The following is a 14,902-nucleotide window of genomic DNA, read 5'->3' as shown; positions in this document are numbered from 1 at the left end:
TTACTCAAATTGTAATCTTGCGATCTGGTGCTTAATGTTTAACTTTGCCATTTTATGACAGTATAGGTACATGAGAAGAAAATGGGTTGAGATTTAATGGCATATTTTCCACAATTTCCTTTTTCCAGAGCAGAGGCACTCTACCCTTGATGTTCTCAGGAAACTCAAGGCTCCACCTACTTTCTTTGCTGCAACCAGACTTTCTGCCATGCTGAGTGGAAGCGATGAAGTATATGCAAACTGCATGGTGGTAGACCAAGTAAGCTTATGTTTGAACTTTTGGCAAATTTTCCGTTGTCTTGTGTTAAAGTAACTTATTTGTGTGGTAGTAGGATCTTCTGGATTTGTCAGCAGTGGTGTGCGGCCAATTAGTAAAGCTCCAAAATAAAACCAGTAATACCTTACTTTTCGCAACTGTATTTTGTAACCCATTTATGAGGTCCCTTTTAATAGATTCAGTTGATGATAGGAATTATTCTCCCTAGCCTGTAGGGAGAACTCTAAGGCAGCTCTTACTGCCTTTTCTGTGTGTTTGTGAGCTAGATGGTGTTTGCTTCTTTCTAAGAAACATTAACACAATGTAACTTGCTCATGTGTACTTCAGATTTTCTGAATTCCATGTACATTCACAAAAGAGACAAATTTGCTGATGCTGGCTCGTTTCAGAAGTTAATTATAAGCTCATAGCTAAGCTTATAGGCTCAACAAAAATAAGATATTGCTGAAAAGGTAAAGTCGATGTCCTACAGCTGGCATGGAGCATTCTGATACTGGAGATCCTGAATTAGTATTCATGTTTCTGATTTATTTGTCACCATAACTGGAGATAAACCAGAGTGTCCAGACCAAATTATGTTTTACATCGCCATGTTGCACCTGAAATCCCTCCCCCAGAGTCACACTCAGATAGCATAACTTGGGCAGGGGGGACTAGTCCAACTCTTATGTATAGTGGTTGTGTGTAGTTAAACAGCTGCCAAAATCTGGTGGCGTGTAGCTATGTTTCAGTGATGGTTGAAGTGATTTATTTATTTGTAACCTGCTGTGGGCTCTCCCTGGGGTGAAAGTTGGAATATAGGAGTAAGAAATGATCAGGTCATAGTGTTAGAAGAAGGCTGAGAGTTTGCAAGTGTGATTCCCCCCCCCCCCCTTTTTTTTTTTTCCCATTCCCTGAAACACTTCAGCCACTGCATTCACTGCAGATCCAGTTTGTTGTGACAGATGAGTTGGAAGTTTCAGTCAGAGGCCAGCATGTTCAAAATGTACCTAAGGTTACTGAGAGATGCATGAAATAATGACCTAGGAGTGAGCAACTGGCAGGGGACTATACATGCAGTCTGTGAACCCATGATTTTAACAATATCCAGGTTGGAAGGACTGAGCTGCAGAAGTGCAGCTCCGTTACAGATACAGATGTTACCCGAGTATATTGCTCGGGGGTCCTTCAGCTTGGATTACTAACCTTTGCTCAATACGTAGTGACATTCAACTTTGTTAAATTCCTGATTGGGGCCAAATTCTCCCTTAAGCACCGCGCAAGCAGGAGCTGGAGCAGCTGCTGGAGGAGGTCTCTCTGGTACCAAGGGGAAACGCTGCCTGGGCGGGAATAACTTTGAAGGGAGGAACAGCTGCGTAAGACCTTGGAGAAGCATTTTACCTTCGTGCATCTCATCTGCACAATGCAACAGAAGTACTTCCAGACTTGGATGCGCCGTATCTTTGAATGCAAATATGGGCTGCTGCAAAAACGCCAGCAGTTCTTTCTGTCTTTTACTAAGAGAAACATCATTACAATGGGGATGAAAACACATCTCAAGTGGGGCTGGAGAGGAGGAAGTCAGCAATCTGAAAGACCAGGGCTTTGGAGACACTTGCAGTCCTTCCCTTCTTCTTGCTTTTATACAGGTGCTTTTTGGAAGTTGAGTGTTTTCACTGGCCATGTGACTTTTCAGTATTATTCAGCATCTAGATAGACGACAGTAGTATCTAACTAAAAGACTGACAAGAAAGTGTATTTTTAATATCTTCCGCAGAGTCAACAGGAGAATTCAACCTCAGTTGCACAAAGAATTATTTGTTACCAGAGTCTGAATCCTGATTCCTGTACCTGAGAAAACATAATTCCCAACTCCATTCCTGTCTTTGTACAAGAGGAGGGGTGCTTCACGCCCATAATTGCTTAATGGCAAAAAATAAAGATTCCTTTCCCTTCCTCCCTGGAGAACTTCTGTTCCAGGTCATGTATATTTATCTCAAAGCTTAGGAAATTGGTGCTGGAAAATTAAAAGTGCGTGATGTGTAGGCTGATTTTTCCAAATTAAATTGCACAATGTTTGAATTCTCCTCCATATGTCTCCCACACTAATGTATTATGCATATTTTTTGCTTGACTCAAGGATATTTTTTAATAAAAGCTATAAATATATGAATTGATACACTTAACAAAAGGTATAAACATGAGTGAGAAATCCATTAGACTTGCAAATACCAATTCATTGCTACTCTAATTATGGAAAAAAGTAATGCAAGGTCTAGAATCTTGTAGCCATGTAACTTGCCTTCAATTCATGTGCTGTAAAAAGTAATAGGGGGAAAAAAAAGGCAAAACATATAACCATAAATAAAATGGCAAACTAATCTGGTCTTTGTTCCCTGACAATACATCTTGTTACTGCCTCTTACCAGCATTCATTTTTTGTCTGCAGGCTGGAGATTTAAAGACTAACTATGTTCATGGAGATGGTGTCAGCAGTGAAACGTGTCTGAATCCAGCCAACTCAATCCCAATGGCTAAGAGCTCTTCGTCTCCCTCCCTCGAGGAGAATGACCAATATATATATGTTCCAAATGAAGGAAATCAAAGGCCAATGGAAAATGGAGAAAATGCAGGTTTAAGACATGCTGTTTCACCTTCTGATCCTTATGTAGCAGATTCATACCTCCCATTCAAGACCCATGGATTTATTAAGGATCGGGGCCAACTTTATGCCGACATCAAAAAAAGAAGGTATGCAATTGACTTGATGATATAGCCAGAATAAGGATTATTTATGATAACCTTTTATTTCAAAAGATGAAGCAGAATCTGGAGTAATAAATATTATTACTGAGGTAAAATCTCTGTTTTCAGTCACTGAAAAAAATTCCAGCAGAATCTGGAGTAATAAATATTATTCACTGTTTTCAGTCACTGATATTTAAATTGTCTTAATGATCTGTTTTCATAAAATAGTTATGAAGACATTTTTAACAAATAATAGGTGTCCTCTAAGTAAATTAATTTTTAATGCAAATTTATACTTTTATACCTTATGTACCGTATTTTAATACCGTATGTATTCTTTAAAAAAAAAAAAAAAAATCAGCTGCTCACTGTAAGAGTTTCCATTGTGGCATTTTTGTTCAGAAACCAGAATTTCACCCTAGTTTTCCTCAGTTATATTTTCCATTAAGAAAATAGTCCAAAATCTGTTGAACTCTCTGGGAATCTTTCCATTCTTTGCACTGGCCTGTAGAACAGCCAACTTATTCCTGATTGCATATATTTTTTTACCTCAAAAGACACGGTGCAGAGTACAACTCGTGTTTCTGATAGGTTCAGGCTGTTTTCTGTTCTTTTGCTGGTACACAAGGTTTGCTGCCCGCAGAGCCAGTTGCCTGAGGACCCTTCTCCAGATGGCTTTAGGTTATGCTGGGAACTGGTTGGCTTCAAGAATGCAGAGAACTTTGAAGATGAAACTATAATTTTTATTTTTGACGATTAGTAAATTTCCTTGATAAAAAGGTTTTATTGCTTCTCTGGATAGAAGAGGCATGAAATCAATTCCTTCTTGTACAGGAGGAAATTTGAATCTGTCTCCCACCTTTCAAGAGTGTTTGGACTAGTTGGAGGTAGGGCATCAGATCTGTGTAAAAACAGTAAGGAAGCAGTAGTGTCTGTTGTCAATTAAAGTGGGCAATAACATTTTCTCTACCTTAATTTTGAGTTTCTTATGCAACTATAAAGTCCCACTAGGAGGAATCTTTTAACACAGATAAAACAACAAATGTCAGACTAAGAGTTGTTCTTTCCCAAACCTTTTATTTTTGCTAGCTATGGGGATATCATGTAGGTTACTATAAATAATATTCTGCCTCTCTGTCATAAACATTTTTCTCCTATACATTTTTAGATATTCCCACCTTTTTTAAGACCTAGGCCCAGGTACCTGTATATGACCTTTAAGAGCTTATGTGAATTTTCAGAGAGATGTGATTGACCTTAGTATGTCAACTGTAAGTGATCCATAAGACTATCAGTATGTAATTCCAGCAGCATCTTCCTTGAAGTATCTGAGGTGATGTGGCAAGTTACTTAGCAGATCTTTAAACCAGCTTTTTATGTCAGAAAAATTCCCCGGGTAAGTTACCCCCAGTAAGACACACATACTTGTCTGTTGACATAGACATGTATTGCTTTTCCAATTTTAAAATGTGACAGTAGCTGATAATGCAGTTAAATAACTTGTTTCGGAGATGTCACATGGGCTATTACTAGGAAACATTGCGAAAGATGGTCTGCAGAAGTGTAATAAGGAAGTAGTTTTGGACTACTGTGTGTGAAGGAATTGTTGTGCTATTATTCCTGGTAGGAACTCTGGCTATTTAGAAATACCACACATAATTTAAAGTTTTATGTTGTAAGGCTGGAATGTTACTGTGAGCAGTCAACCGTTCCTTCCAGTCACTCTCACGAAGAGACCATGAACTTGCTCTTACAGCTAATGGGACCCATCCTGGGAAACCCTGGTACTGCTGAGAAACCTTACTGCACTTTCCTGCTCAGGAACCCTCGCCAATCAAATAATCTCTAAGTGTTTAAAGTATTGATTTAGCCAGAGGTTTTTCAGTCTGTTTATAGTCCTATATGTTTTTAAGTTTATATCCTTTGAAATGAATCTCATAAACTCAGACCCTCCATCTCCCTTGTTAGTATTCTCTTCCATCCTCCATCAAGGCACAGGTGTAGAAAAAAAGATGTCTGTGAATAGCCACATCATATCTTTCAAATACACAGATGCACAAAATATCCATATATACCCACATATCTTAATACTGAAATCTGAGCTAGTTGACTCAGTTCTCATCATCTATATAGAGAGGCAGGTACATGTGTGGAACAAAACATTTCATTGTACGGGAGATGCTGAACATGGGTCTGAAAATCATCCTCCAGAGGTGGCTGACTGTGGTGGGAGTCTGCGTGATCATTGGCAATGCAAACATCTGTACTGCAGATCCACAAGGTTGGGTCAGACAAGTCCTGTACAGAGTGACTGAGTACCTTGACCAGGTGACTGCAAACCTGAGAGGGGACTCAGCGTGACTTACCTGACATAATCCTGGCGGTTTGGGTTGTCATCGATCAGAGTATACAGCAGTATCTTTGCTTGTTGCATTAAGGTTGAGATGGATTGTTACTAGAATTCATGTGGATTAAAGACTTCATTGTCTGCTTCAGTTCAAGTCTCGATGACCTTGAAGTAGACGGCGGAAGTGCAGGTGTTTCGGACAGATCCCACGTTCACTACCCTCCTCTCGGCTCTTCAGAGGCCAAGGCTTGTAGCAGAGATGGCTTAGACTTACCTACCAGTCTGCAGCCTAAGGTATTTGGTACTATCTTGGTTTGCATTGTTTTCTTTTTAAGTAAATCACTGAAAACATGTGAGAAACATCTGAATCTGAAGGGAAAAAATGAGTTCCCAGTTGGCAGTGCTAGTCCTTCCAGAGAGCAGCACGCACAGGGTTGTGGAGCTGGAGCTCCCTAGTTGTGTCCAGGCTCGGCAGCAGCCATGGGAAGGGTCCATCAGAGATTCGCTTCAGCTTTGAAAAAAGCATCATTTATCAGAAGCCTTTCAAAGGAAATATCTCAGGTTCAGTGAATCAGCATTTTCTAACCAAAATATGTTTAGTGAGGAAATGTTTAACCAGCTGTAGCTATGTGAAAGGGTAACAGCTTTGTAAAGTACAAAACTAGCCTGCCCCCCGTTTTAAAACAATTGCTAGACTCAGGGAAATTCAGTTGGGTTTTGTGCATTGACCAGTGCAAATCTCTTCTCTTCATTATGGTTTTCTGAAGTATCCTGGCTACATTCATTTCCAGTAGATCATGGTGCCATTTCTGAGATCTTCAGACACACACATAGAGTTATTTTTTATTTGTAGGGATTCTTTATGTTTTTATGAGACAGACTTCTTGCCACTGTAGAGCTCTATCTGACCTTCAGCAAATAATTACATGAAGGGAGAAAAAGAGTCCAGCACAACCACTGAATTCTGTTAGAGCTACTTTTAAAAACAATAAGATAAGCAGTTTAGGAGTAGGCTCTGTTGAAATGTAAATGATGTATCAAAAATCAGGGGGTTTCCTTTCAAGCCTTATCACTGACATATTTGGGCATCTGGAAATCTTTTCCCGTACAATAAAAAAAAATACAGAGAGAAAAGAGAAAGGGGCTAACTCCTGACATCAATAATTACCAAGGCAGGGCGTTAGTCTACGTGAAATGTCCTTCAGGTATTAAAGTACTGAGCTTAATGGCTTCCTTGGTAAAATAATATAGCTTGGTTATCAGATATAATGGCCAACAACACTATTTGGATGGCACTTGCCACCAAACTGGAGAAGAATGTAAGCTTTCTCTTAGTCTAATTTGCACCCACAAATTATTTCCTGAAATATACAAAAATTTATCATAGTGGAAGTATGACAGACTTCCTAAGAATTCAAATGAAGTCATCAAAAACTGTACTTCAACTTAAAGCTTTAATGAAGCCAAGAAAATGTATGCGTGTGGTCAGCAATCTTTCTTTCAGAAATTCTGTCGCTGATTTATTTTGTTTCTGTTGCTGGTGCACTTCAAAACAACACAAGTTTTAATTTGCTGCTATATTTCTTATAGGAATGCACAGTGTCTGGGATTCGGTCACGTTCTTATTCCTGCTCCTCACCCAAAGGTTTATTAGGAAGACCTCGCATTCCTCGGGACTTCGCAGTTGGGGATTCGAATGAAGGTCAGTGCTCTGCCTTTGCACCTGCTCAGCCTCATCCCTGCTTCAGGCCCAGTGCTGATGGCTTTACTCAGGCCTGTCCCCCACACAGACCTCACCAATGTGCATGAAAGCAGGGTTTGGTTGCCTTCGGGTACCCCTGCCGTCGTCCCTTGCTCTTTTCCTGTCTACTGCCCTGTCATGCCCTCCCCTGATACAGCAGCTGATCTTCTGGAGGGCACACAAACTGGGAGAACATTAGTCAGAAAAAGTAACGCAGGCGAGGGCAGTAATCTTTTCGGAAAATCCTTACCCCAGCCTCCCGCTGGGTGCCCGGCAGAGACTGCTAGGAAGCTCAGGATGACACAGGTGAGGCATGAAAGAGGGCGGATGGCCCCAGGGAATCTTGCGTAGATCCCAGGGAATCTCTGAAACATGGATGGGCTATTGTCATTTCGACAGGCTGGGGAGCAAAACCCACCCTCTCCATCAAGTGGAGTCAGAGATGTCTCTGCAAGAAGCTTGTAATTTTTTACAAATTGTTTCTAACATGCTTTATTTCTAGACATATAGTTTCATATTTAGAAGGCAACCCACACTTTTCGCAATGAGGGTATTGGTTATATTTGAAAACCATGCAAAGTGTGAAATATGTATGCTGTGCTTTTCAAGTAGATCACATCACTTAAAAAACACTTGCATTTCAAGAGACTTGGCCTCTGTCCCTATAACCCTGTCCATTACCATACTTCTACCTTGTCTCTCCCTCCAGTATACCTTTAGCTTTCCACTAGTGCTGAGCAAGAGGCAGGAGTTACAGTGAACCAGATGGGATGGACACCCAGAGAAGTTGTGGATGCCCCATCATTGGAAGTGTTCAAGTTCAGGTTGGATGGGGCTTTGAGCAACCTGATCTAGTGAAAGATGTCCCTGCCTGTGGCAGGGGGGGTTGGCCTAGGTGATCTTTGAAGGTCCCTTCCAACCCAAACCATTCTGTGATTCTATGACACTGAATGTTAAAACACACAGAAGTTGTGGAAATGTTGTTAACTTTGAAACCAGTTAACAAACTTGGAAGCTGTTGGGAAGGTGAGATGGAGAAAGCTGATGGGCAGACATCCAGTGACTGCAGACATCTTTTTTCCTTAAGAAACTGTGTTAAGCAGTGGAGCAAATAACGTGTTTGTGGTTGCTGAAATTCTCTGTAATATTTCATGTACCCTTGTAAGGAGGAGTATGTACTGCAGCCTGCAGCACGCAGCTGTGTTGTATTTTTCCCCATCACTTAATGTATTTGTAACCATTTGTATCCAACAGATTAGGTGAGAAGTCTTTGGCAAAACAAGGCAGAAGAAAAAGAGGGAAGTATGTCACAGAAGTAGAGGATGGCAGATCAGCAAAGCCCTGTGGCGTGTGCTTAAAGTTAAAATAGAATTCCCTTGACCTTGCAGCTAAGGGATTGTTGGTGACACAGCCTGTTAAGCTTCATCCAGACATCATTACCTGCTCTGAACTGATCTGGGCTTGGGCCCATGTCCTGTTCATTCTCTCTCCCCTTCCTCCTGAGACAGTCAGTGCTGGACCTTTACCTGTCTTGTGGAGAAGGTGGAAACACTTTCCTGTCCATGCTTGGGAAACAGGCTGTTCTGCAGCCTGCACCGCAGATGTGGTGTGCTGCTGGGAGGGGAGGGTGGTGGTCTGCTGAGTTTCCTGCTGGCGCTTCCCTGCCACCAGCACCTCCTGCCTTGTCCCTTCCTTGCCAGCATTTTGTGGGGACAGGGGCGTTGAACAGAGTGTTTGGCAGCTGGCAGTGGTGATTACTGTGTGGGGCAGGCACAGCTGTGCTCGCTTTGAGCAGTTGCAGCTGGGTATGGGACTAGCCCAAGAGCTTGGCCCAAGAAGCTGGGTCAGAGTGTTCATCCTGATTTCTGTGGGCTGTAGTGGGATTGTGTCTGGGTCTGTGCACTGAAAACCTACCCCTTCCCCTCTGCCCAGCTGCCAGCGCTTTGGACATCTCGCTCAGCCCTTAGCTATGCAGGAGGGAGGTGCAGCTGACCTTGTACGTTGCAATGAAGCGTAAGCGAAAGCAGATGAATGCAGGATAGCAACAGGACGGTCTTTCTTGCACAAAGTATGAGAAAAAAGAGGGAAATCACCATGCATTTCTGATGGAAGCTTTTCAGTATGCTCAGGTTTAAAACAACTGCCTGCTTTTATTCGAGACGGTATTACCAGGCTGTAACAGTAAAGGCATTGTCCCTGCTCTGTAGATGGTGTGCTCATGAACAGTGGTCGATCCCTTCTTCAGGCTCTTTCACTCTCTAAGTCAGTGTCTCTGCTCCACCCTTGTAGTAAGTACCTCAATGCCACCCTCACAGTGCTGTTTTGCATGAGGCTGTCTTCGTCTCCCATGGGTACATGGACTTCATTTCTTCCGAAAGCATCCTGCAGCACAGGTTGTGCCTGACAACTAACTGAAATGCCCTTTTAGTCTCTTTGTTTCTTTGGTAAAAATTCTAGCTCTCACTAACCTGAAGTCTACGTTTGTCTGAAGACACGCTGATTCAGTGAAGCATGTTTAAGTTTGTATCTAGCTTTAAAGAAGGCATAGTCTGATGCTTTGACTTAGGCAGGTATTAAAGTATCTTTCTGAACCATACCTGTGGCAGCTTTGCAAAAAATGTCTGCAAAACGGAATGGCTTCTAATTTAGAAATGGTAGAGTGGTCTCTATTGTTTTTTTTTCTTTCTTCCAAAACAACCCAGCTGAATTATTTATCTTTTGTTTTGCTTTTTGCACGGTTTGTTGAAAAGTATCTCCTTGAGTCCTCTCTGTTGTTTCTAGGGTGTAAACTTGTAACATGTTACACATCCTGCGCAGTACATAGACTAGTAATATTCCTCTTTATGTAGAGGGATATAATTTTTTTTAATACTATAGATAAAGCTGCATAAGAGAGGTAGTTGCAAATGTTAGAAGAATGTCATTAAGACATTTTACAACAAATTATGTAAAAAGCAAAATGAAGTGTGAATCATTCAAGTCTGGGTTGTTAAGAAAAACAAAAGAAATATTTTTTGTTATTCTTAAAAACAGACTGTTTGCAGAAACTGGCATTCACTGATATCCATCTCAGTACTGGCAGATTCTGTCAACTAAACAAAGCTTAGTAGGCAGTGGTCTTACCCTAGGAAAAGCTGCTTCTAATGTATATATGTTTTTGCTTTCCTAATTTTCAAATGACATTGCAAGCCCTTAATGACAAGCTTATGGCCTGCTGGAGGTCGTGCGTTTCAAATAAACCTGATGACCTTGCAATCTGAGTGCCCGCTAACTGTTTATGTCTTGCAGAGCGAGCATACAGTCTGCCGGAGCAGTCCCGAGAGAAAAGGTATGGGTACTTGTCGCACTGGCATTTTGAGGCGCCAGGAGCAGGTCTGTCCAAGAATGCCATCTAGGGAGCAGAGCAGGGAAGAGGCCGTGGCACCCCTCGCAGTGTGGTTTTTAGCAGCGATTTAGGGGAGTGCTCCCTGCCCAGGGGATCTGTTAAGCCCACGCTTAAACCCTGTGCTGAGCTCAGCCTGGCTCTCTCTGTGCTGTCCTCACCGCGCACGTCCTGCAGTGGAGATTTGCTGTGCACCACTGCGGGACATGCACGGTAGGGATGTGCTCCTATTTGCTATAGGAGCTCCTGTCCACTGTAGGAATGTCCAAAGCACTGTAATAAAAGCAAGGGGGCTTGTGATACCAACCATGATCTAGGCAGGCTTGTAACACATTGCACATTCAGAGCACGCCACGGGCTAATGTTACTCCTTTTTATAAAGAGGGATTGCAGTCTTTTTAATAACGTCAGCTAAACCCACAATAAAACATGTAATTGTAAATGTTAGGTGAAACAAGCACCATCCAGATTCTGCTCTGTTTTAAGGGACTGTTCCCACTGGAATGAGGTTTTTTCACTGGTCTCTGTTTTAGGATTCAGGAAGAGGAATGGAATAAATATATTGTACCCTCAAAAAATGAGTCTGAAAAATGTAAAGTGAGTCGGACTTTCAGCTTTCTGATGAACAGAATGACCAGCACACGGAATAAGTGCAAGGTAATGTGGGATTTATGTCTATATTATTATGCATAATTATGTCATTGTAATTAAATGAATTATAGATGAGAATCTAAATTTTTATGTAAAGATAAGTTGTTGTTTATTACAAAACCATATAAGTAATAGGAAGAAACTTTTATCTTTATTTTTAAATTTTAAGATATATGCAGGATACCCTGAAATGGCCTTCATATTAAAAGCCAGCTTTCCTTTTAAACAATAGCTTTTGCTGAACAACATCAAGTATTTCCCTTGCCATTTTTTTGATGTTATTAATAATCTCATTTGACAATTTAGCCAAAGTTTAAATGTATGAATGACCCTTAAGAAAGAATTTTCTTTGTTAAATAAAATTAAGAGGTATAGGCCTGTTCTTGCAATTACTCTCAGTAAGTACATGAGTCTGTAACTTCTACGTTGGCATGTAATCAGTTGAATTTGCCTTATTTGAAATTAATGGGACTTCTTGCATGAGTAGGTACTGCTTAGCGTTAAAGAATTGCAGATTTGAGGCCTGCACAGTCAAACATACATACTGTGAAAGCTAGATTAGAACATTTGTGGTTTAATTTTGAGACATCTGAAATTTAGATTAACAGCATCAATTAGCAGTTTGAGAGATGGATTTAGCCTACAGGATCTTTCCGGCTGGCCTTCTGGCAGTTTTGCAGGCTTTCTAGTACGCCCTCCTGTACCCCAGGATATCTGAATGTATGTGGATATGAGGGTGGTTGGCTGAGGCAGTATCTTCACAAGTGACAGAACTGGCTGCGAACATGTGTGTCTGGTCAGCAGCCACACATGAGCCTGTCTCCCAAAGAATAACTGTCAGGACTGCTCGGGGAAATGTATACTCACACCAACAGGAGTGCTGTAAAAATAGGCAGAATTTATTAAATTCATTAACACTCATTAAATTTTTTTTTTCTAATGTCTTTTAAGATCTAAAGACAAGTCATCTAAGTTTACATAACTGCAGCTTTAACTGCAGAGGCACGAGTTTATATGTATGCCTCAGGGAGAGGTAGGCACTGATACTTGTTCGTATGTGGAGCGAGTCAGTGACACTTCTTAAATTTTATTTTCTGACCATTTCCTTTTTGCAGCTTTATAAATGTATTTCTGCCAGTCTTCCTTGATAATGGTTGCTGGCTTAGCTGCCAGTAAAAGCAACGCCTGCATCATTTTATGACTTCAACGATGTTGGATGTAATAATATAGTATATTGTTACAAGTCTACCAGGGAATAAATGTTTTAGAATAATTTGCTCTTAAAAGGGAATGTTTTAGTGTTTTTAAGATTGAATCAGTTTATCTTCTTTTCTAATGTCCCTTTTTTACTTTTTTCCTGCCTCTGCTGTTGGGGATGAAGACAAAAAATAAAGATACCAAAGATAAAGAGAAACTGAACAGGCACAATTTTACAAATGGGACCTTCTCAGGAGTTATCCCGTGTATGGCCTGTGAAAAGGCCCTCTTAGGAAAGGAGTCACTGCAGTGCTCCCGTAAGTAGTTGCTGGCTTTCACGTGTGACTTTACGGTGTTCCGAAACCTGCTTTGGGATCCTGGTTCAGTGTTTTGTTTCAAGAAGAAACCTTACCTAGATTTGGATGTACCTGGTTTATGTAACGAGCGGAGGTTGGCAAGGCAGCGGGAAGAAGGACGGCAGGTGACAGCTTCAGAAGGGACAATGGCCATCTCCTAGCCCCAGCACATTAGGCAAAGACTCCTTCCTAGCCAGGGGCTGTAACATCAAAGCATCCTATGGGCCACTTTAGTGAGTGGGCATGGAGGAGAGAAAAAAGTGAAGCCTCAAAGTAATATTTTCTGCGGGCTGGGGTCCCTGTTGGGCACCAGGCTTTGAAATGTGCCTTCTCTTTCAGATTGCAACGTGATTGTGCATAAAAGCTGCAAGGAGTGTGCTCCTGTGTGCACTAAGGTAACTTCCTATACTGCACCATTCTTACTAGAGCATATCTGCTTTCCAAGGGGTCTAGAAATGTCATGAAGGAAAAAAGGAAGTACACGCAGCCACCCAGACCCAGTGTCTGTATGCAAAGGGCTGCAAGGGTGTCAAAATGTCTAATGTGAGCAACAGAGCAAGCACTGTGCTTGAACAACAGTTTTCAGAAGGGGGTCAAAAATGACTATAAAGAAATTATTTGTATTTTTGAAGAGTTGCAAGGTCAAATTGTAAAATGGTGTGCCTGGAGGAATGCAGAAAGGGAGTAAAAAGAAAGGCTCCTTAAACCCACAGATATTCCCTTGTATAGGAAGGGGGATCCCGTATGTTTGGAATAATGGAAACCAGAGATGGAAGGGACTTTGGGAGGCAACCTAGTCCATCTCCTTACCCTCAGACAGGCTGACTTCTAAGTAACAATTTGGGCAGATGTTTGTCTGACCTGTTCTGGAAAATCTCTGGAGGAGGAGACTCCACAGCCTGCCTAGGCAGTCAGTGTTCAGCTGCCACTGCAGACAGGGCAAAATCAGCGCTAGAGCTGATGGATACTGTCTTCTTTTAAGCAGGAACACAGGCATGGTGAGGTTATCATGACAAAGAAGTTGCTTTAAGAAATAGATGTGTAAGGCGTCTGCCCTCATGGAATAAAATGGGATTTGCAGACAAGTGTGCCACAGCAATACAGATCTTTTTTCAAATTAGTGGAGTGTGTTTTTCTGGTGCAGCTGGATTTTTGCATCATGGTGGCCTGCAGGGAGAACATGTTTCCATACAGACTCTTCAGGGTAAACAAGCCTTAAGCTGGACATAAATCAGATGTTTTTATTTATTTTGGTTATAGCTCTTGCATCATAGCCTTGCACAAATTTCTGGGCAACTTTAGGGCATTAGGACAGCTGAACTGGTAGTTTTAATTACTTGGACTAGTGGGTTATTTGTCAAGAGGAGACAAGAGCCCCTACCATGCCTGACTCCTCTCAACAAGAATGAGATGCAGAAGACGTTCACTGACCCACCTCAAGTGAAATACATGCCTAAGCACAGCAGGCTTTTGCTACAAGTTTTGCAAAAGTCCACTCTGGAAGGGGGATCAATTCTCCCTCTGATACCCAGGCTTCCTCAGGTGGTGCCCTGCCACAAGTGCTTCAAGCTTATTTGAATATAAAGCCCTGAATGTGAACTCCTTTTCTTGCAGCCTTCACAGGCAATATTCATATAGAGAAAGTAGAATGCTGTAACTCAATGACTTGGTTTTGAATAAACAGATTGTGTTGTAGTACAAATAATACCATTCTACTCTGAATATTGTTATCTACCAGTAACGAATAAACTTGGATTTATTGGTTATTGGTAGAAATTAGGACCATAATTTAGGACTGTTTCCTTGAAGCCCTTTTGTGTGATGATATATGGCAGTGAGGTACTGACTTGACTATTCAGTGTGTTACCAGCTATGATTTCATTGCAATTTCAAAAAACTCTTCTTTTTTCAGAAGTCCCAGGAGAGATACCATAATAAAAACAAACCCCAAGCCGGTGTAACAAGTAAGTTAGGAGGTGTAAATCTAGCACTTCTAAGTTAAGCCTTGGTTAAAAATCATGGGACTGACAACACAAACTTCACTACGTCATTTGTGTGTTTCTATTTCTCATGTCAATATCTGTAAGAAAGTGTGTGTGTCTCTAATACGAGTAGGATTTTTTTAAGAAATGGCTGTTGAATTAACTCTTCTTCTGCTAAAATGAGTGGGAGTTTTACTATGTTTTGTTTTCAGTGAGAATGAAAATCAAAAGTAGTCAGTTCT

General features: G+C 41.2%; 1 protein-coding gene and 1 long non-coding RNA gene across 10 annotated transcripts in view; one reads left to right on the top strand and one right to left on the bottom strand.

Annotated features, from left to right (window-relative positions):
• ARHGEF28 (Rho guanine nucleotide exchange factor 28) overlaps nucleotides 1-14,902 on the top strand; it is a 122,427-nt gene that overhangs the window by 68,655 nt on the left and 38,870 nt on the right. For all 9 annotated transcript variants that reach the window (XM_076363379.1, XM_076363383.1, XM_076363381.1 and 6 more), the window contains 9 exons: nucleotides 129-259; nucleotides 2,706-3,007; nucleotides 5,501-5,645; nucleotides 6,942-7,053; nucleotides 10,381-10,420; nucleotides 11,008-11,131; nucleotides 12,507-12,639; nucleotides 13,018-13,073; nucleotides 14,591-14,642. In XM_076363379.1, the coding sequence (XP_076219494.1) occupies nucleotides 129-259; nucleotides 2,706-3,007; nucleotides 5,501-5,645; nucleotides 6,942-7,053; nucleotides 10,381-10,420; nucleotides 11,008-11,131; nucleotides 12,507-12,639; nucleotides 13,018-13,073; nucleotides 14,591-14,642 (1,095 nt within the window). The remainder of the gene's footprint in view (nucleotides 1-128; nucleotides 260-2,705; nucleotides 3,008-5,500; nucleotides 5,646-6,941; nucleotides 7,054-10,380; nucleotides 10,421-11,007; nucleotides 11,132-12,506; nucleotides 12,640-13,017; nucleotides 13,074-14,590; nucleotides 14,643-14,902) is intronic.
• LOC143173211 (uncharacterized) lies at nucleotides 3,726-5,505 on the bottom strand. Its single transcript, XR_012997490.1, has 2 exons — nucleotides 5,371-5,505; nucleotides 3,726-3,905 (listed from the first exon to the last, which is right to left on the bottom strand). It is a non-coding gene; the product is annotated as an uncharacterized LOC143173211 (long non-coding RNA).

This window comes from Aptenodytes patagonicus, chromosome Z, assembly GCF_965638725.1.
Source record: "Aptenodytes patagonicus chromosome Z, bAptPat1.pri.cur, whole genome shotgun sequence".
Taxonomy (NCBI): domain Eukaryota; kingdom Metazoa; phylum Chordata; class Aves; order Sphenisciformes; family Spheniscidae; genus Aptenodytes; species Aptenodytes patagonicus.
The sequence above is the reverse complement of the archived record's forward strand: the minus strand, read 5'-3'. Positions and strand labels throughout refer to the sequence as shown.